This window comes from Entelurus aequoreus, linkage group LG10, assembly GCF_033978785.1.
Source record: "Entelurus aequoreus isolate RoL-2023_Sb linkage group LG10, RoL_Eaeq_v1.1, whole genome shotgun sequence".
NCBI lineage: Eukaryota > Metazoa > Chordata > Actinopteri > Syngnathiformes > Syngnathidae > Entelurus > Entelurus aequoreus.
In genome coordinates this window covers 34,911,647-34,933,554 of record NC_084740.1, presented here as the reverse complement: position 1 = coordinate 34,933,554, position 21,908 = coordinate 34,911,647, and the positions used below count along the sequence as shown (strand labels likewise).

The following is a 21,908-nucleotide window of genomic DNA, read 5'->3' as shown; positions in this document are numbered from 1 at the left end:
CTGTACAGTACAGAAGTCTTTCTTGTGTCATGCATTTACTATTTACTCTGTTTTTAAATACATGTGGTCACTAAAGGTGAAGTATTAGTTGACATGCAGTACACCTCCACAAGTACAGGACATGTGTGAGGTGTGGCAGCGTGCACCTCAGCCTATGACTAGCGGGAGTCATGACTAGCGATGGTGCTACGAGAGGGCCTGGCCAAACTCTTTCGTCATGTGCAAAGTGCAGTCCGGATGCTATTTGAGGACCGTGGCATATTGTAGGAACAAAACAACCACCATTAAAAACAGCAAACACAGAAAACATTTTTAAAGCCTTTTTAGAAATTAGATTTATATGCAATAGCCAATTATGCTAATTAGACAACGTCATAACCTTTTTCCAAGTCCTGTGGGAAACGACGAGAAAGATGCAAAATACAATTACTTTAAATTATTACCTGAACATTATCTTTGCAAAGGCAGACTTTTTGGTATATGTAATTTGATATGAATTAAAATATAAAGGAGGCTACCCAGTGGGATACATAGTGGTCATCTGAGAAAATTCCTTCCATGTTATCTTTACACTACAAAGATGTTTGGCTTTTTAACTCCTCTCAGATAGTGCCCAAAGGTACCTGCTGTAGTGGCCAGTGGGTGCATCTACAGTATGGCGATTTCCATAAGGGAGGAAATCTCTTGAGGTGCAGGATGAATACTCACCAGTCCCACTGGAGCCAGCGTGGCAGGATGGGAGGAGAACAGGAAGTGTCAAGTGAGGGATCACAGCGAGTAAGAGGAAACAAGCCGCACGCCGCTGGAGACAAAAGATCCAAAGGCAAAGTCAGCCAATCACAGGCAAGCGTGACGTCCTCGCTTGTGGACATGACCCCAATGAAGTACACAACACAAGATGTTTAGAGAAGTTGACATTGTTAACCTCAGCATCAGCACATCCTCTGGAGCCATGATGTTTCTGTAGTCGGACGCCACAGTTGACCAAAGATGATTTGGTACTTGGCTAAATAGGGTAATCACATCATCACATAATACCATTGGTCAACTAAAACCATAAAGATATCTTTGGAAAACAATACTTTTTAAACAACTGGAGCACACCTCACTGCGAATCAAATGCCACATGCATTAAAGAGTAAAAAATCTGTGTTGAATCTGTTGGAATTATTTATATCTTTATTTAAATACTCACCTACAGTGTACAGTTAGAAAAGTCCACCCCTCCATAGACAAACTGGTCAAACTGATATTATTGCAAAAGAAAGCCATGAAGCAGATTTACAAAGCATGGAAAAGAAAAAAAAATCAACAACATGGTTGACACGCCTGAGACTCCGCCTTTTGTTTGAACGACAAAACAAAAAGAAAACGTTTCCTTTCTCCCCTGCTGATGCCAATGCATCTGAACAATTACAACATTTTTACAAATGGCAAGTATAGAAGTATAGAGTATAAAAATAAATTAAAATTACCTTTTTTTTTTTTTTTACAAAGCCCTGTCTGCTGCAGGTCATTCCAGAGCGCCGCTTACGTGAACGGTTTGCTCCAAGCCGCCACAGATGCTGTGTCTCACTTAGCGCACTTCCATACTTAGCATGTTGAGTGTAAAGTCCATTCACTTGTGCACTCAAAACGCTAAGTATGGAAGTGCACCAATTGAGAGACGGCCAGACATAATTGTGTTCTTGCTGCTCAGCGGCGGTAAAACTAAGTTTGTGATTGTCACACTGCCAGCGAAAACGCCGCAGACAAGATGGTTTCCACTCGGAGTAACAGGAATAAAAGTGGCTGAAAGCTGAGGTGTGGACGCTCCTGTCAGACCTCAGCCAGCTCGACTAAGCACCTGTGACGCTCCTTGGTGAGGAAAATAAACATAAAGGTTTCCTTTCTCAGCTACAGACCAAATGGGCAAGTAGGATGAAGGGTGGGGGGGTTGAGGGAAAGAAAGATGAAAGGTCAGTTGTTGGGGCCTTCTTTGGAAAGCACTGACATTGAGGAATGACACGTAAACTGCTGATGTGACAAACATTAAAAGATTTAGCATTCATGGACAGTGCATGGAAGTAGAAAAATAAATATTAAAAAAAGTAAGTGAAGATTTAGATATATAAAGTAAAGAGTGACTAACAGTAACTAGTAACTAATCATTGAAGTCATATGATAGTAAAGATTGGGGTTTCCAAAAGTACTGACATGAGGCCAACAGTTTGACGATTCTCCAAAATAAAATCTAAACTGTGGAAGTGAGACGTGTGAGGTAATGACCTGATGCTAAAACGCAAGTTGTGCTGTTAGAAGTGTATACAATAACTGATTAAAATAGACTTTTCACTTTCCCACATCTCCGAGGTCTTTCACACCCTGGTGTGTGTGCATGTTGGATCAACAACATGTAGTCCAGTCACATGTCCTCTGCCCACAGAGACATGCGGGTCACTGGCAAAAGGGCGAGGCCGTGGGGTCGAAGCCTTTGAAAACGTCCTTCAATGAGCCGTTGTCCATCTCGGCGGTGCTCTGCTCCGCCTGGGCCGGGCTGTTGCCTCCGAACGGGCTGCCTGTGCCGCCGGACTTGCTCGTCTGCTTCACAACGCCAAATAGAGTTGACACCGGGAGGTTGTGGACGCCCGCGGGAGCCTGGTCTGCGGGGGCTCCGGGAGCACCTTGACCACTGGCGGGTCCTCCCTGGGCGGTGGAGTTGGGCGAGGGGGCAGGTTTGGGTCGGGGTCTGTTATAGCTGTTATACCTGTCAGTGCCTTGCTCTCCGCTTTTTTCCGGCTCAGGCTGGTCCAGCGCAGACTTCCGAACAAACAAGGGCTCCTTGGATTTGGGTTTACTACCTACGGAGTCCCCGAGTCGGGACTCTGTGCTGGCCGAGTTGGGAGAGTTGTTGGGGCCACCGGCGGTACCAGGGCTTCCTGGTTTGTTAGTCCTTGGGTCATACAGACTGATGTTGCTCAGTACATTGGCTCCCCCTGGTGGTCCAGGTGCAACACTGCGCCCTGCTCCACCAGATGAGAGGAGCCTTGGGTCATAGGGGGCAATAGTCTGTGGGGGGGGACTGGATGTGGACACTGCAGAGGTTACAGGAGGAGGGGGGGCAGGTTCAGAAGGCTGTTTGAGGGCTGACTTCTGCGGCTGAAGGCGAGGGTCTACAGCTGATTTACGTGCCATGCGGGGATCAACTAGCTTTTCTGCGGGTATGGGGGGAGCAGGAGGAGGTTGTCCCAGCAGTGCCAGAGGGGGGACCGGGAGGGGAGGTGAGGAGGACTGAGAAGGACTAGAGTTGACAGTCTTCAGTATACGAGACAACAGCTCAAAGTCTGGGAGGGAGGACGACGAGGGGGCAGGGGGGTCCGAGGAGGAAGTGGGCAGTACAGGGGGGGATTGTGAGTGGAGCTGCGGTTGGCTGCGGGACAGACGCGGGTCAAGGGAAGGTACTGGAGGAATACCTGGTGGAAGTGGTAGGAGGTCCTGTTTGGGGAGGGGAAGAGGAAGGAGGTCCTCTGGGGACCAAGTGATGGTTTTGGAGAAACCCGGCATGTGGAGAACAATGTCCTTCTTGATGTGGCTGAACTGCTGCAGCTGTGAGCGAGGGTCTCTCAGAGCCATGCCCATGAGGGGGTCCAGTGGAATCGGTACCGGCTTGTCCCGAAGAACTCGCTCTGTCTCCTCTTCCTCTGCCGGCGCTGTGAGAGGCGGTGGTTTGTAGACCAGAGGTGCTTCTTGTTTGGAACCGATAGCCGGGTGGGGGGCGGAGCCTGCAGAGGCAGCAGCCAGACGAGCTAACCGAGGATCTGCCGGTGGCCCCGACGAAGACAAAGGGGGTGTGAGGTGGGTGGAGTCAGCGGCTTGAGCCGACTCGGCAGCACGGGCCAGACGTGGGTCGCGAGCCAAGCGAGGGTCTGCGGGGCGAGCCGGAGGGTTACCAAGGGACGCCTTCTGGAGGCGGGGGTCACTTGGAGCTTCCGACTTTTGAGGAGCCTGGGTCTGCTGTCGGAGGGTCTTCAGGATGGATGTTACGCTGCCGCCACCATCCTCATCTTCACTGGAATACCAGTTCCCTGAGTCACCTGCACAACAAACACTAATGAGTGGTTTTCAAAAATGGCCAAAAGGACAGCGGACATGTCAACATTTACCTTCTGTGTCTCTGCTTTTGTCTGCGCCTCCATCCGCCATGCGGCGAGCTCGATCCTTCTCCTGCTGCTTCTGTTGGATCCTCATGAAGAGGACACGCTGTGCTGGAGGCAGAAGGTCCGAGACAGATATTCCTCCTTGGTTGGCTCCATTAGCAGCATCTTCTTGGTTGCTAAATTTGCTTCCTAAAAGTTTGTTGGGTGTGAGGGACAGAGACGTCAGACCTCAGAAAATGAAACGTCATTGTCACTATGAATTATTGGAACACTTCCTCACCTTCTTCCACCACTCCTTCCATCTTGATACCCTCCTGCTGATTGAAGAAATTGTTGAAGTAGTTCCCTCCACCCTGAGGAGGCATAGCGCCCCCATGTGGAGGGCAATCCCCAGATGCAAATCCTCCCATCATTGGTGGCCCCTGGTTCTGCATGTCAGGGGACATCATTCCTGGCGGGGTGGGGAAGCAGGGCGGGGGAGCCCCAGGTGCGGGGGTCGCTACCTGGTTGCTACTGGGTGTCTGGCTTCTAGGAGAAAGTACAGCAGTTGGTAACTCCGTCATCGTTAAGAGATTCTGGTCTGTCTCAGTTTCGGATAAAGCAGTGTCTCCTCTCCTATCAAGAGTGTTTTTGGCACGCAACTCATTTCGTACTGGCCGTCTCATCTTGTAAAAATGACAATTTCATTATCGGCGCAGCACGGGTTCGCCATGTGGGGGCGTGGAGAGAGAAAGTAAAATGTGTTTCCCTTTGTAGTAGATATAGGAATTGATTTTTTCAATATCCGTTTATAACTTTTTTAAGTTATGTGGCTAACAAACGGACAAATAAACCGTGGCGAAGTGTGGCAAGGTAATAAAACGCGGTACGTTCATCTAGAGCAGGGGTCGGCAACCTTTACCACTCAAAGAGCCATTTTGGCAAGTTTCACACATTAAAGAAAGTAATGGGAGCCACAAAATATGTTTTTAAAATTTAAAATGAAAAACACCGCATACAAAGCTTAAACGCTTTGTGCTATGTTAACTAGGGGTCTCAGACACACGCACCGGCACGTACTTTAATGTGGAAATTTGATGTTAGTGCAGCCCGCGAGTTTTGAACGAATGTCGCTTGCGTCATACTTGCCAACCTTCTCATATTTCCCGGGAGACTCCCGAATATCAGAGCGTGATGACACTGCATTTGGCGCCCTCTAGAGTCTGCCCAGTCAGTATATCTGCTCGGCCACAAGTGGAAGGCAGCTTTGGCTTGATAGCGTTACAGACAGCAAGGCTACTAAGTCAACAGCCACACATCTTACACTGACGGTACCAATACCCAGAATCCCATGCAGCCCTAACTCTTCCGCTCAACCAACGCACGGAGAGGGGGGGGTTGATGTGTGGGGGGATTTGGTGGTAGCGGGGGTGTATAATGTAGACCGGAAGAGTTAGGGCTGCATGGGATTCTGGGTAATGGTTGTGTTGTGTTTATGTTGTGTTACAGTGGGATGTTCTGCAGAAATGTGTTTTTCATTCTTTTTTGGTGTGGGTTCACAGTGTGGCGCATATTTGTAACGTAACAATGTTAAAGTTGTTTGATACGGCTACCGCCAGTGTAAGCTGTGTGGCTGATGAGTAAGTATGCTTTGCTGTCTCCTGTGTGAGCAAGTAATAACAACATGCAACATGTGGCTGGACTGGCATGCTGTATGTAAATGCTATAGAGGACAATTACTGCAGTGCAATTAGGGCATGCCCTTTATATAGTAATTAGGGTGTAAATAGGATTATATTTTCCTGGGAGTAGTCTATGAGAGACACTGACATCCATAAGTCTCCTGGGAAAATCGGGGGGGTCGGCATGTATGTAGTTGATGAGCCGCATCAGAGTGGTCAAGGAGCCGCATGCGGCTCCGGAGCCGCGGGTTGCCGACCCCTGATCTAGAGTGTTCCAAGTCAAAACAGACACGGTCAAGACATATGGTGCCGAGGAAAAGCAACTGCTACTCGCCGAAGCAACTTAATAAGCTACCATCACCTGGAAAAGATGAAGCCAGCTAAGCTCAACGTCATTTTAGCATTATATCTGTGTTCAATTACAGTAAGTGTGTTTATATCGCGCTGTACGCTTAGCTTTTTCCCTAGTAGCACTGGTGCTACTAAATGAAAAAAAATTGTAGCACATACATTTTTGTGTAGCACAGAAAAAAATTAGTGGCAATATGAAATGTCTAAAATATCACAATTTCGTTAATAACACTTAAACAACATACATATGGGCGCTCATATATATATAGACACAATGCCATGATAAGGCCTCCTGCAACGCTCACACAAAGAGAAAATCCCTAAACTGTGCTAGGACTGTCGCTAACACAATTGTAGGGCTGGGCGATATGGATCAAAACTCATATATTGATATAGTTTGTCCTATAAACTAACCCATAAATGGAAATATCCGTTGATGTAACTAAATAGCTTCACCATGCCTTGATTTTAAATTTTTGGGACTGATGGGGATCCCAAATACACAAAAACAGGTACCAACAAGTAAGAAAAGTAGGTTTTGTATAATAAAATCCCAACTTAAGAGGTGTTCTGAGCTAAGAAAAAAGAAAAAGCTTTGAAAATAATATAAGTCAAATTTATTTCCAATCTTCTTTGAAGAAACATTTAGCTATGCTTAGATTTTCAGCTAATAAAAACATAAAAGAACAACATGTGAAATAAAGTGCTCTGGTTTAAGAGGACATGTTTAAACATCAGCAGCAACACGAAAATAATTGACCTCTAACAATAAACACTATTATAGGACATACGCAAAGATTTTAGCCAGGAACACCAACCTGCCCGCTGCTTCACAAGACTGTGTGACAGGCTGTTTTCTGAAAATTACTTTAAAAAAAATACGTACCGGTAATTAATTATGATTACTTGGTACTTTACCAAATAATTAATTGAATTACTAACATAATTACTCTTTAACAAATGTAATTACTTACTAGGGAAAGAAAATATTGCATTACTTAAACAAAACTTTCAAATAACTGGCATAATGCAGTTGAGTAAGTTTCAGTGTGTGCGTGTGTACCTTTAAAAAGGCGGTGCCTGTGGCCCCCTAACGTCAGTGAGTTTAAGTTAAAGCTGTTTTGTTTGCTGAGCAGGCTAGCAGCGGTAGTTTGTCAGCTCTGACGGCAGCTCTTTTGAATCTTTCACTGGTTTATGTTACCTGTGCTTGATAAATAGGCTGAATGGGCTTCCATGGCTGTATGCTCTTGTCAACAAACTGGGTATTGTTTGAATGGCAAGTTTGTCACTTCTATCATTGATTTGTTGTTCCATTTTCCCTCCGACCTTTGTAGTTACTAGCGCAGCGCAGTGCAGTTTGTGTCAAGTTTTAGGTGGTGAGAAGAATGTTGTGTTTTACTGACCAGTTCCTCTAACTAGGACCGTGTTTCTTCTGTGATGGGAAGGCTGAGAGTCCAAGTGTGTAAATTAGGAGGAGCGGTGCTCCCCTCTATGCATGGCGCATGAGAAAGAAATACAGCTTTCAGCACGCACTGAGTGATCACTTCCACGTCAATAATTGCCGTTTGGTTATGCCGGTTATGAGAGTATTTCAAACATGTTATACAGGTGGGCAGACATTTTACTCTAGGTTGGATCAAATTTGGATGGATTTATTTTAGGAACACAATGCGATGAAAGGGTTGAAATCCCTATTCGCAGATGTGCGACAGGTTTTTTTTCCAAGTCGCACAGTCTATTTTTAGTCGCATTTGCGAGTAAATTTGTCGCACTGTACACCCGTTATCATAAACATTCCTACCACTTCATTTTACACACAATGGCATTTTAAAGTCTTTTATTTTTTTATATGCCCCAATAATATCGTACTGTGATATTTTGATATCGTTGCATCACTATCAATGAAATACATTATTAGATAACACAATTCGCTTTGTCATTTACAACTCAAAGCCAAGATGTGGATGTTTGGTTTAGCTAGCTTAGCATATATTGACCTTTAAAACTTAAAACAGCATTATTAACAAATAGGTTGGTGTTTTTCATACTTTCCATTGTTCTAATTAATTTTGCTTGATGACACTTTCCTAACATTCCACACTACAAAAAAATAAAAGTATGTATGATTTGAGCCGACATCCTATCGGATAAATATCAGCCAATACTCAAGGCTGCAATATCGGTATTGAATGGGAAGTGAAGAAGAAGTTAGGGAGACCCCTATCAAAACAAATAATCAAGATGAAGCAACTTAATGAGCATGGACTCACCTGACAGCAAGTTTTTGAGCGAGTTGTCCTGTCGGCTGCACTTTGATCTCAAAGAGGGAGGGGATCTTCTTCCCGCCGCCGCCTCCACCACCACCACCAGCAGGAGAAGGGCCCATGTGTTGCGGAGGCCCATTGGGATTTAGGGGCACTCCTTGGTAAGAAGCTCCTTCAGGGTTTTGTACAGGTGGACCACCCATGCAGGGGTTAGGAGCCGATCCAGGCTGGGATGGAGCCATGGGGGCGGTGGACACTTGATTGGCAGCAGGGACACCCCCAAAGTCACCGGCCGCAGGGCCTCCAAAATCTCCCGCTCCGCCGTTCCCGTCGACAGGCACCGCGCGAGGAGGAGTGGGGAGGAGGCCGACACCAGGTGGAGGTTTGGGGAGAGGGTTGATTCCTTGCTTCTTCAGCTCCTCCACTTCCTTCTCATCCTCCGCTCCAGCCTCTGCGTCCTCTGCCAGCATCTAAAGATAACAACATGAAGTGATTAGGTTACATGAAATGTAATCGTCTGCTCATGAGTGAGTGGGCGTTACCTTGCTCAGCAGCTCCTGGGTGTCTTCATTTAGGTTATCATGGGAGAACATGCATTCGTCACCGTTGACACATTTTCCTGTGGTGTGGAACAGCTTGCAGGGAAATTCACGTAAAGTTTGCGTTAAGGGGAAACACAAAGTTTATGAAACGTTTTTCATCAAAAACATTGCTTGTAAGGCATCAATAAAGGATATCATGCATGTAAGGGCAGTGGTCGGCTTTAGCACAGTATCCAGTGATGTAAAACTTGCACAGCTCTTTCTTCTTGGGCAACTCAATGTCATGACTGAAGTTGCAATGGTCCCCCTAGTGGTTGAAGAAGGAATACAATAAATCTGCTTTTTGTGGACTGGACTTTTGTGCCAAAGCTGGCAACCATATGCAATGATAAAACATAACATTATACTAAAAGTGTTAGATGTTTTTATCTTACCCATGTGCATCTGCCTTCAATGTAGTACTTGCAGATGGCTTTCCCTTTCTTGTCCTGGTACTTGTCATGCTGATTCCTCTTGCCCATTCCTGATCCAACATCCCCTCCTCCATCCTGAAATGCACACAGAACAAAATGACATGTCAAAACAAGAAAGAGATTAGACATTTGTTGTCATTTCAGAGTAATAAATAAAGATAATGTGCGAGTCAAGTAGATAGAGATCATACTCCGTTGTCCATGTCTCCATTGTTGTCATCATCGCCCATGTCACCCCGTCCTCTCCCTCTGCTCCTCATTTTGCCCCTCATCATGCGTCCTTTGCCTCGGCCTCTCCCTCGACCGCCTCTGCCGCCTGGACCGCAAACAGTTTCAAAAGTCTTAAATAGAAGAAACTTCCACAGGATTCAGATGTAAAACAGGATAAAAGTATTTTTTCCACCACAGATTTCATAGTTTTCCTCTATCCTCTTGTTGTGGAACAGACTAGCTCGTACATGCACATGCATCCTCCCTTGTTGTCATTTCTAATACAAAGTAGCGTATTGTTCAGCCCACAAAACAGCGCGTCCAAAAGGGCGGTATAGCTCGGTTGGTAGAGTGGCCGTGCCACCAACTTGAGGGTTCCAGGTTCGATCCCCGCTTTAGTCACTGACCTTGTGTCCTTGGACAAGACACTTTACCCACCTGCTCCCAGTGCCACCCACACTGGTTTAAATGTAACTTAGATATTGGGTTTTACTATGTAAAAGAGCTTTGAGACACTAAAGAAAAGCGCTATATAAATATAATTCACTTCACCCTGAAGAGACGGTCAGAAAGTAGCTTGAAAATGGTCTGCCAAAAATGATCTATGCAAAATTTTGACCTAAGAACCACCATTACATGTTATGTAGACCACAAATGAGTATTTAAAAAATATATATATATTATCCATCCCTGTGCAGTTATTGGACTGAAATGTTTAATACCTTGTCTTTGGTAATTGGCAAAAAGATTGAACCGAATCCTCTAAGCGGATTTATTTGTAGTAGAACCTCTGTCATCTTCTCTTAGCAAATTCAAAAAGAACTTGGTTGCATTTACTACCTTGTTGGCTAGAAGACTCATTATGCTGAATTGGACGGCTGCAGCACCTCCCTGACACACTCACTGGATTAGAGATTTTCTCTATTTCCTTAAATTGGAGAAAATTAGGATGACATTTAATCGTCGTTCTCTGAAATTTCAGGAAGTGGGTAGATGGTTTCCTAAACTATGTAAAAGAAACTGATTTCAAATTTAACTCCTATTGAAAATCAATTGAAAAAAAGATAATTAATGAGCCTTTTGTCTGCTTTTGTGTATTGCTGCGCCATGTTGGGGACATTCAGAGTGCAGTTGTCTGTGACTTCATATCAATATTTGCCTGTACTTATGCATGTTTTTCCCACCCAAGTTTATTATTTGTTTTTTATTTGTTTATTTTTGTATTTTATTTTATATATAATTTTGTGGGTTACTTGTTTGGGGGGGAAAGAACATTTGACATGCGTTTAACTGTATTTATGGACTGTGTATGTCAAAAATTCAATAAACACATATTTACAAAGAGACTGTAACGTGTATCTCTCGCATAACAGAAAGCAACACTAACGTGTAGGGTTGGGTATCGAGTATCGATTGGAACCGGGACTAACTTTCTGATTCTCCCGGTATCGTTCAAAAGTTTAAATTTCGATTCCTATTTTCGATACCCAGTCCGCCGACCGGAAAAAAAAAAAAATAAAAATAAATAAATATGTCCGCCGAACCGGAAGAAGAAGCCGCTGAGCACCAACGAAGAAGCGCCCACCGCCGGAAGTGTTAGCATAGCCGAGCGAGTCAGTCAAGCTCAAGCATGGATAGCGGGCGTCGGCGGTCGAAAGTGTGGCTTTACTTTACAAAAAAAAAATGAAATAACCGCGAAATAACAGAGCTCCATGTCCATCAAGAAACGAGTGGAGAGAGAGCTGCAGATGTACCAGGACGTTCCACCGATACTTATGTCTGACGACCCTGCTGCATGGTGATGGTCCGGTGGAACCAACAAAAGACTTATCCTTTGCTGTCAGATCGCGCTTTCTCCTAATTATGCGTTCAAGCTTCTTCCACACCCAGCGAACGTGTATTTTCCACAGCAGGAGACACTATCTGTCCAGAACGCTCACACATCCTGCCTGAGAAGGCGGATATGGTCATTTTCCTAAACAAGAACTGTCTCTGATTTTATACTGTACCTGCTGCTAATCTGGACTGGGTTTTGCAAGTTGTTTCTTATTCTTTATTTGCTTTTCTGCACCAGGTTAGCCCATCAGTGGGAGCACGGTAACATGTTTAAGTACCTGCAGCATCATACACTTGTGTGTGTAAATGTGTTTTCATGAGGTTTTCAAAAATAAAGCTATCTTGAGGAAAGTGTACCCCTGGGAAAATTTATTCATAATTTATAATATTTATATTCAAGTTCATAGATTTGATATTTATATTCTAGTTGAAAACAGCCCTGTGAGGAATTTATAGTAAAGTTCATAAAAAGTTAATAGAATTAAAATTGATGGAGAATGTCAGACTATTTCATTCAGAAAGACTGTAGGTTAGCTAGCTCATTTAAAATATCCTAAACTTTTTTTTGACCCTGCCTCTTAAAAGAATCGGAATCGATAATCGCCAGGAACCGGAATCGGAATCGTTCGAATTCAAACGATACCCAACCCTACTAACGTGATATAAATCTATGGTTTTCACATGACTTAAAGGGGCTGTTTGCAACATTTATACAGATGCCTATAGGGTGCTAACTTTCCAATGTATTCTACACAGTATATCAGGCCCTCTTATGGCTTCTAGGACATAATGACATACACTACGTATGTACGTAACAGGTGCACGCGCATTAGCTCCGGGTGTTGTTAGCTAATAGCAATTTGGATAGCAAGTGTTAGCTATCATCAAATGTATATTGTACCATAACAACATGACAGCAAATTGTTTGTTGCTTCTCTTGGACTGCTTTTGTATATGTGTGAGTGCTCCCTGCACATACGTGTGGACGAGACAGGGTGTATGACCGCCGTAAACAACAAGCATTTTATTTGGGCTAGTAAAAAATATTACATAAACTTGACAAATCTGAAAAATATAGACAACTGTAAAACAAATGTGCTACGTTAAATTACTAATGGTTCAAGCGAGCAAGCGCCGTTTTTGTTATATTTTTTTGCTTTGAAAAATGTAACTATGAGCAAGTTTCCCAAAAAGCCCCTTTAACTAATTACTTGAGCTGTTTTAATTGACTAGGTAGATCATGCGTGTCAAACTCTGGCCCGCGGGCCAAATTTGGCCCGCCGTGTAATTTCATTTGGCCCTTGAGGCGATATCAAATTAACATTAGAGCTGGCCCGCCGGTATTATACAGTTGTGGTGCCGCTGTAACACCGCTAATACTCATACTTGCCAACCCTCTTGATTTTCCCGGGAGACTCCCGAATTTCAGTGCCCCCCCGAAAATCTCCCGGGGCAATCATTCTCCCGAATTTCTTCCGATTTCCACCGGGACAACATTATTGGGGGCGTGCCTTAAAGGCACTGCCTTCAACGTCCTCTACAACCTGTCGTCACGTCCGCTTTTCCTCCATACAAACAGCGTGCCGGCCCAGTCACATAATATCTATGGCTTCTACACACTCATGAGTGAATGCAAGGCATAATTGATCAACAGCCATACAGGTCACACTGAGGGTGGCCGTATCAACAAGTTTAACACTGTTACAAATATGCGCCACACTGTGAACCCACACCAAACAAGAATGACAAACACATTTTGGGATAACATCCGCACCGTAACACAACATAAACACAACAGCTCAATCAACCGCTTTGGTACAATCCTAATATTATCATTAATAAAAATGTGGTTAAATGGACAACATGAAAAGACAGAGGTATTACTAAACCTCATCATAGTATTAATAAAAACTCTTTTATACCGTTCAATGATTTAGTTGATCAATATAATGTACCCAGGAATCATTTTTTACATTTTATATTTTTAAAACACGCTGTAAATAAATGCATATCCTCTGAAAGTATGTCCTTAAATAGCCATGAACTGGAAGATGCACTTTTTAATCAAGATACAATTAAGAAATTAATTAAACTATTTTATGGAATAATAAATGAACACCACACTAGAAATGCAAATGATGCATGTGTTCGGAAATGGATGACGGACTTAAACATTTTAGATGAAAGAGACATATCATGAAATGATATTTGGAAAAATGCCAATAAGCCCTTTAGAAGCATTAAAGATAAACTGACTCAATTTAAGATATTGAATAGATTGTATTTCACATCTTCTCAGCTGTTTAAAATGGGTGTAGTAGAGAGCAAGTTATGTATGAAGTGTCGGGTAGCCGAGGCAACTCTTGTTCATTTATTGTGGGAATGTCAGAGAATAAAAGAGTTACGGTTGAAAACAACAAAAGAAGCAATAACATTCCTTAATATGAACATCCCAATGACACTGCAAACTTGTATTCTTGGGGATCTGCATCAATTTAGTAACGTGTCATCAAAGAGTAAAAATGCTTTTCTTTCAATATGCATAATAACAAAAAGGGTAATATTTAAAAAATGGATAGCTGTTGATAGTCCAAATCATACTGACTGGTACACACAAACTATGGAGATGATATCAGTAGAACAAACTGCATTTAGTTTAGATAATAATGAGTCATATATTGGAATATGGGATCCATTGTTTAAATTTGTTTCAACTATTAAATGAACCAAAATATGACTTATTATATCTTTGTGGAAAATATTGGACACAGTGTTGTCAAGCTTGTGAGATGTGATGCAAGTGTAAGCCACTATGACACTATTGTTCATTTCTATTTTTTTTTAATTATTGTTTTTAATGATAATATCAATTCGTTTTTTTTTTTTAATCACTGCTATTTTGAAATTGTTACTAATATTGATGCTGTTGTCGATAATGTTAATTTTTGTTTCACTACATTTGGATTGTTCCGTGTCATGTTTGTGTGTCCTCAATTGCTCTGTTTGTTGTTGTTCTTAATGTTGCTGGGACGGGTTTGGTTTTGGAATTGGATTGCATTGTTGTGTATAGTTTTGTTGATTGATTAATAAATTCATTTAAAAAAAAAAACAACAGAACAAATACCCAGAACCCCTTGCAGCACTAACTCTTCCGGCACGCTACAATATACACCCCCCCGCTACCACCAAACCCCACCCCCGCCCACCAAGTTAATGTTGATATTTACCTCAGAAGGCTGCAAATAGAAAAGAGGCATTCAATTTTTAATTTAAATTGTATTTAATATACCATTGATGTTTTTCCGTTTGTTTTTTGAAAGTAGATTTTGCACTATTAAGTTATATAAGCTTTGCTTGTTCCATATTCAGTGTTAAAGCAAAGCAGTGTAGCAAACTCAGCAATAATTAACATTTTATTCATGTACTTTCTCTTGCTACTTCAAGGCTTGAATGTTTGATTCATTCATTATTGTTATTTTATTTTCAAATGTATTATTAGACTGTGGAAAAAGTTTATTTTGATATTAACCTCAGGAGGCTGCAAATAGAAAAGAGGCATTACATTTTTATTTACATTTTATTTGATATGCCATTGATATTTTTTTATTATTGTTATTATTATTTTAAACTGGATTTTGCATGTCACTATAAAGTTATATAAGCCTAGTTTGTTCAATATTCAATGCAAAACTTGTTGGGGTCCCTATTGAAAGGTTAATTTGTTCCACCTTGGCCCGCGGCTTTGTTCAGTTTTACATTTTGGCCCACTCTGTATTTGAGTTTGACACCCCTGATGTAGATCCTCTGAATGTTTATATCAAAAACATGTAAAACTGTGATTTGGCTTTAAAAGATAGTAAAAAAAAAAGGAGTATAAAACAGGTTTGATTTACCTCTTCCTCTGTCTTTGGACTTCTTGTACTGATAGTCATCATAGTCGTCGTCCCCCATGTTGTCAAAGTCGTCATCAAACTGCAGAAGCACATTAACAATATCATTCCATCCATAGTACGAGACATGTCCAAACAGAGTGTTCAGCTTTGGAGTTGCAGTTGGCGCAGTGGTTATGAATATGGACGCAATAATGCGATCGCTCCTCTACAGTTACATACGGGGTGCACACATGCACGTATGTGTTTGTGTGAAGGCTGTGGATGATCAGTGATCATAAAACACACGCATGCAAGCAGTGTTGCCGATGGCATCAATTCATCCTTTGCAGTTATGTTTTAAACTTTCATAACCAAAAACATTAAAACATTTCAAAATCAAATTAAAAGTGTCATTTAACTAGAATCACAGATGATGAATTGTAAACATGCGACCATGTAAACAGAAAGAGCATGCTGTTGTTTATATAATATTTTTAGAAATGATGGGGCTGGTAGATGAAACGATATCAATACCTATCGCGACAGACGCATAATTAATATGAATCAAAAACAGTCATTTATTAATGTATTTTAGGCAACAGCGCTTACTTCCTGGAAACAGACTGACAGCAGCAGTTTTCAGCCATATCATCCAGTTTCAGCAAGGCACGTAGGAGAAAAGGAGCGCTTGATTTGCTCACTCTAACAGCACAATATGGATAATCTCACCTTATTGGAGCGTTTTTTTTTAAATAGTTATCGTTGCTATTTGTTTTAGTGTTATTGGATTTATCGGTATGACGTCATAAATCGTCATATCAGTCCAATAATCACCTTGCACCCCTATTAGATTTATAGGTTGTTTAATTTTATTACTAAAAGCACAATGTAAACACCTGTTTTGTATGAAATGTAACCTAAAATGACTTATTTTGGTGCTACACAGAAAATACAATTACAAATATATATAAATGGTAGGGGAAAATACTGCTGAAGTAAAAAAGATTTCAAACAGGCAGGAAATGTCCAGAAAATTATTATTACAATTTAGGAAGATTAAGACAACACTCACGTCCATGTCCTCCCCATAACCATCTCCATCATCATCTCCCATCTTTCCACCTCGTCCTCTTCCTCTGCTGCCTCCTCTTCCTCGCCGTCCACCCCTCATTCCGCCACGGCCTCTCATGTTCCTCATGCGACCTCTGCCCCCTGCAGTAACAAGACAACTTAGTCACATCGCTTCATCAACAATAGTGCAGCTCACATGCTAACTTCGTAATGTTTTTGACTCGACGGGCTGCACGACAAACAAATGCTTCCATTTTACTTCAAGGTTCACGTTGCGCCGACGTCAACGTGACAGCAGACACTTCCGCCTCGCTTTCCCCTTCCCCGTGCGAGCGTCGCCTCGGCGAGTTAGCTTCACTGCCCCGGTTCTCCATCGTCCACACCGAATCAATGCAACTTTCTCTGAACAATACCGTATTTTCCGCACTATAAGGCGCACCTAAAAACCTCCAATTTTCTCAAAAGCTGACAGTGCGCCTTATAATCCGGTGCGCCTTATATATGGACCAATATTGAGCCACAACAAACCTAAACTTCATTTTCATAAAGTTTAGGTCTCGCAACTACGGTAAGCAGCCGCCAACTTCATTTTCCCCCGTAGAAAAAGAAGAAGCGCGTGGTGCATGCTGGGATATATGACTGCGCGAGGCGTGCCGTTTTTATTTCCATTTGTTTGTTTATGTAAAGACCCCAAAATGGCTCCTATTAAGAGACACGCTTACGACGCAGAGTTTAAACTTAAGACGATCAGTCACGCAGTAGGACACGGGAATAGAGCAGCAGCGACACTGACTCCATTAATGACGACTTCGACGAGACGGAGCCGGGCATGTTGGATGCCATATTCACCCAACTGTTTAATTCGGACACTGAAGAAGAATTCGAGGATGAGGAATAACTTCATAAAGTGAGATTTACATGTTTATTTTGTGTGTTGTGTTGTGTGACATTACCGTTTGAGCAACGTTGAGTTATTGATGTATTGTTATTGCTCTGCACTATTTTCAGTGTTACTATATTGTGATTGCACTAACGTGTGATTTACCGTAACAGTATCACTGTTTTTTACCTGTTTATTGAATCAGGGAAAAGTTACCCTCCACTATGTGATAGAAATGTTGCACTACTGTTATACCTTGCTGTTGTTAAAAGATAAACAAAACACCACATCACTGACTTTACCTCGGGGAAAATAATAAAACAGCTGTTTATTCATTTTGGGAGTGAACAGAGTTGTCAGAGGGCTGGTTTGTAATCTATTAATAAAGTTTGACTGACCTATCTGACTGTTTTGTTGACATTCCCTTTAGCGCAGCTCCATCTAATGGATGCATAGGTGCGCCTTATAATCCGGTGCGCCTTATATATGAACAAAGTTTTGAAATATGCCTTTCATTGAAGGTGCACCTTATCGTGCGGAAAATACGGTACTCCATGCCGATGACATTACTGATACGGCTGCCCTATCACTACAATGCAGACCAGTACCACCCACGCCGTTTGGATCCTCGCACCCACCTCGTCCGCCGCGGCCGCCCTCCTTGGACTTGCGGTACATGTGAAGTTCCTTGGTATAGTCATCGTATTCTCCATCCCCCATGTCTCCCTCTTCCTCTCCTTCGTAGTTGTCTTCTTCGTAACCGTCGTAGCCGCCGTAGCCCTGCTTGTCCATTTTCATGTAGCCGCCCTTCTTTGAGCCTCCATAGCCTCCGTGCGACTGGAGAGACGGGTTGACCAATCACGTGACGAAGACGGTGGACAGTGCGGCAGCGTTTACGAGACTTACGGTGGGCGGGTACTGGGGGCTGTACTCTCTGTACTTCCTCTTCTCGCTGGGAGAGTAGTCGGAGTCATCGCTGAGGTCAGAGAAGTCGTCATCGGACGAAGCGTGACGCTGTAGGAGACAATTTGGGTTGGTGAGGAGGAACCCGCTAACAATTAGAAAAACTTGGGTCGTCATGACGACTCTTACTTTGTGTTTGGATTTGCGTTTCTTCTTGGCCCTCCTCTTCTCCCGCTCTCGCTCCCTCTCCTTCTTCCTCTTGCGCTTGCGACGGTGGGACTTGTCCTCTTCCGTCTCACTGCCTGCGTGGCGCTCTTTGCTCCGCGCGGGCCGCTCCCCGCCTCCGTCCCCTGCCGCGCCGCCACCTCCGCCTGCTTCGTCGACCACGTCATCGCCACCTCCTACTACTCCTGGGGCGGACGCCTCGCCTCCCGTCACTACATCTCCCCCATCGTCTTCCAATTCGCCCTCCTCCAACTCGCCATCCTCATTCCTACACCGACAGGAACGACATGAATGTTAAATTTGTGTATTTTTAAAGCAACTTGTCGCACAATAATTCAAAGAGTTAAATAAACAAATCAATCAATCAATCAATGTTTATTTATATAGCCATAAATCACAAGTGTCTCAAAGGGCTGTACAAGCAACAAACTATCAGGATATACAGTAGATTAATAAACTTGCAGTCATTGAGTTTAACAACTAGTCTTGGGTCTTCAACTATTATTTATCAAACAAAGCATTTATTTCTTATTAGATTTTTCTCATTATTGATTGAAGGGACAGACGTTGAGGGACGTGACAGCCACACACTACTGGCATGGAAGAGGGCAGAGGGGTTAAATTAGCAACTAATTGACAATTACAAAGTTTGCTTTCCCCTGCGCTGTCTGCAGGAAGCTGGGACAGACAACAGAGGCTTCGACTCAGCTTTTGGTGACTGCAAAAAAACACTACAGAAGGCTACAAGCATGCTCTATGGCGACATCTTTGATCTTAATATCCTACTATCCCTTTCACTTGTATAATGCCCTTCCTTCAAAGCACACTTTGTCACCTGATTGCCCTCCTAATGACGGTGCAGCTTGGGATTCAGTATTTTGCTCAGGGACACTTTATGACATTGTGTATCAAATAGGAAGTTACATACTTAATTAAGCCTGACATAACATAAAAGCTCATAACTTTAATTCACTTACACAAAACTGAAAGCATTAAGCACTTTTCCCACCCTGTCACACATGTTGCCCTATTTGTAATTTCAACAGTTCTCAAACTTTATTTTTTTACCAAGTACCACCATAATGACAAACATTAAAATACAGTAGCGTAGTAGGCCTGAATATTCATTAAAATGAAGGCACAAGTTTTATTATTCAGTATATTTAATATGTTCGGCCACTGTAACATTACACACTGTTTGAACAGTAATACTGTGTTTGAATATTTGATTAAGTAATTATTTGGCGTACCACTAGTTGGAGCCCCTTACCACATTTTGAGAATCACTGGTCTAATGACAAAGAACTACATCAAGCTAAAGCACTAGGATTTGACTATATTATGAAGGGGGGACTTCACATGGACAAACTGAGGGCCTCTCTACAAGTTCATGTCACCCGCAGGCCGAGAAAACCAGCTAATAAGTTGCAAGTAGCGCAAACACCTGGCTTTTCTGTTCCCTGCCAAGAGACTGACAGCTGGGTTGAATAGTCAATGATTTGACAAACACACAACTGGACTAAAACGGTGCAGTGGGGAAGCTATGTTTCATAGCAATGAAGGTAAACACAAGTGTCGTTATTAACGACTCCAAATGATCAGAAATATATATTTTACAGTCAACTGAGCACAAGATTATTCCTCTCTGCCAGACACACCATGCACATTGGTTAAAAGAGGTATTGATAACTCCAGAATGTGTCCAGAACCTAATAGCAGCTACAAAGAGAAGGGCCACGATTAAAAATGGGGGATACTTACTGTGACAGGCTTTCTCCATATTTTGCAAACACAACCATTAAAAGTCCTCCCCCTAACAACTTGGGGTCACTGGAGGAGTTAGTGGGTGTTGGAAATTGGACTAAACTACACATTGCAATTTGCCAACTGGGAACTGGGGGTTAGGTCGAAACTCAGCTTGGTGTTTGACTTCTGGGATGCTTTGCAGACATTTTACACAACTTTGGTACATATTTGGAGCTAGTCGATTTGGAAGTGTTAATCAAACAGCACAATCTTAAGACTAGCTAGGCGTTAGTTAACATGCCCTTCCAATGAACCTTAACGGTGACATTATAGAAAGGACTCCAATCTTGGGAATTTAAGAGTGCTTGACTGGCAAATGGAATTGCCATAATTCTGCAAAATGTTTAATTATCATATTGTAGTGTATAGTGCAAATACCGTATCCTCCAGTAAGACGTTTGTGTCGTAATTGGTTAGTAAAGATATGTTTGAAGAACTTTGAATATACGTGCGCAGCGTGGATAAATCCGTGGTATGCGACGTAACGCGCGACAAAGTCAAGGATGTTTATGAAAGCAGATAGCTGTTAGCTTAGCGTCGAGCTAATGTGGCTAAGTTAGCCGCGACAGGGGCACACGCCTATCAAAGTTGTTTGTTTGCCACACCCAAATGAAATCTACTCACACCAAATAAAATCGTTTGTTAGTTAACGCGAAACGTTCGACCATGTCTTAAATTCGTCGAAGTTGACTGAAGTGAAAATAACGTTTCGGAGGTTCGGGCCTTCTCATATTGGTCGTCATTACCCCTCCGCGTTGAGTCGCTTAACCGTCCGAGTGGGATAACGTAATAAAATAAGGTAAAACGTTATTGTCAGACGTTATTTGGCCTCCCAGTTGGCGTCGTCGTGTCAGGACAGTTCGTTACCTCGTTACCGTTTTCCAGAAAAGGCGAATTTAATCCCTCTGACAAAAAAAAAGGAAAAATGCATCCCGGGCTTTTGTGTTAAAGCACAGGACAAATGAATAGTTTCATTGAAATATGATTGTAGAATTACTCGACCTTTCGTCAGTCAGGAGACTGTTGTGTTCGTGGTTGGAAGTTGGGGAGTTTGGATGGACAGTCATGCTTTCCACCGCCATTTCCTCTTAACCGTTAGCTAACATGAAGGTGCCAAAAATTCTAACTCGACACTGCAAACTACTGGCTTATGCGTCACTTCACAGAGATCTACTAGGTTTTGGATTTAGTTGAATTTCAGTTCATAGTAGGCAGTGCTCCATAACAGTTGTAAGAGAAATTTGCTGAAATTGAGTCCAGACGTTCTCCGTCCTACTGAAGCGATGTGAAATGACGACTGAAACACTTAAAATGGCTGACTGTCTTCATCGCGGAAAAATGGGCCGGGCTTTTCCGATCGTGACGTCACCACATCAACGTTCTTGTGTGCCTCTCACGGACATTACCGAGTGAAACTGAAAAATAAGTCCTTTATTTTGTCTCACAGGCAAACAAAATTGACGCTCAACACAGTACATACATGTTGATACACAGTTAATAATCATGCATACCCTAATACAGTTAATCAGATCACGTATATTCAATAAAAACTGAAATAAAATGTCACTGCTTGTTAACAAAATATTCGTAGTTACATAACAATGTAGGTCAATTTCTCCCGCTGTGATATAACAACGTGAATACCGTAGCTTAATTAGGCACTTCAAAATACCACAGC

At 42.6% G+C, this 21,908-nt stretch overlaps 1 protein-coding gene across 2 annotated transcripts; it reads right to left on the bottom strand.

Annotated features, from left to right (window-relative positions):
* Positions 1 to 1,159: 1,159 nt before the first annotated feature.
* Positions 1,160 to 21,599, bottom strand: zc3h4 (zinc finger CCCH-type containing 4). Of its 2 annotated transcripts, none has more exons than XM_062060602.1 (14): positions 21,233 to 21,599; positions 18,389 to 18,692; positions 18,203 to 18,310; positions 17,935 to 18,133; positions 16,418 to 16,557; positions 15,367 to 15,445; positions 9,619 to 9,743; positions 9,389 to 9,502; positions 9,150 to 9,261; positions 8,955 to 9,064; positions 8,419 to 8,882; positions 4,417 to 4,664; positions 4,143 to 4,325; positions 1,160 to 4,073 (listed from the first exon to the last, which is right to left on the bottom strand). In XM_062060602.1, the coding sequence occupies exons 1-14, from the start codon at positions 21,310 to 21,312 to the stop codon at positions 2,437 to 2,439; spliced, it is 3,903 nt and encodes a 1,300-aa protein (XP_061916586.1). In that variant the 5' UTR covers positions 21,313 to 21,599; the 3' UTR covers positions 1,160 to 2,436. The 2 variants fall into 2 exon arrangements, with proteins under 2 accessions (XP_061916586.1, XP_061916587.1); XM_062060603.1 differs by having other exon boundaries at positions 4,417 to 4,661.
* Between the last annotated feature and the right edge of the window lie 309 nt (positions 21,600 to 21,908).

What these genes read in the sequence shown, in the direction of transcription:
- zc3h4 (XM_062060602.1), bottom strand. Translation starts at nt 21,312, where the DNA reads ATGGCGGTGGAAAGCATGACTGTCCATCCAAACTCCCCAACTTCCAAC. An exon ending in CCACTGCCCTTACATGCATG is followed by an intron (nt 9,065 to 9,149) that starts ATATCCTTTATT and finishes CGCAAACTTTAC; the next exon opens with GTGAATTTCCCTGCAAGCTG. An exon ending in GCTCAAAAACTTGCTGTCAG is followed by an intron (nt 4,665 to 8,418) that starts GTGAGTCCATGC and finishes ACTTTCTCCTAG; the next exon opens with AAGCCAGACACCCAGTAGCA.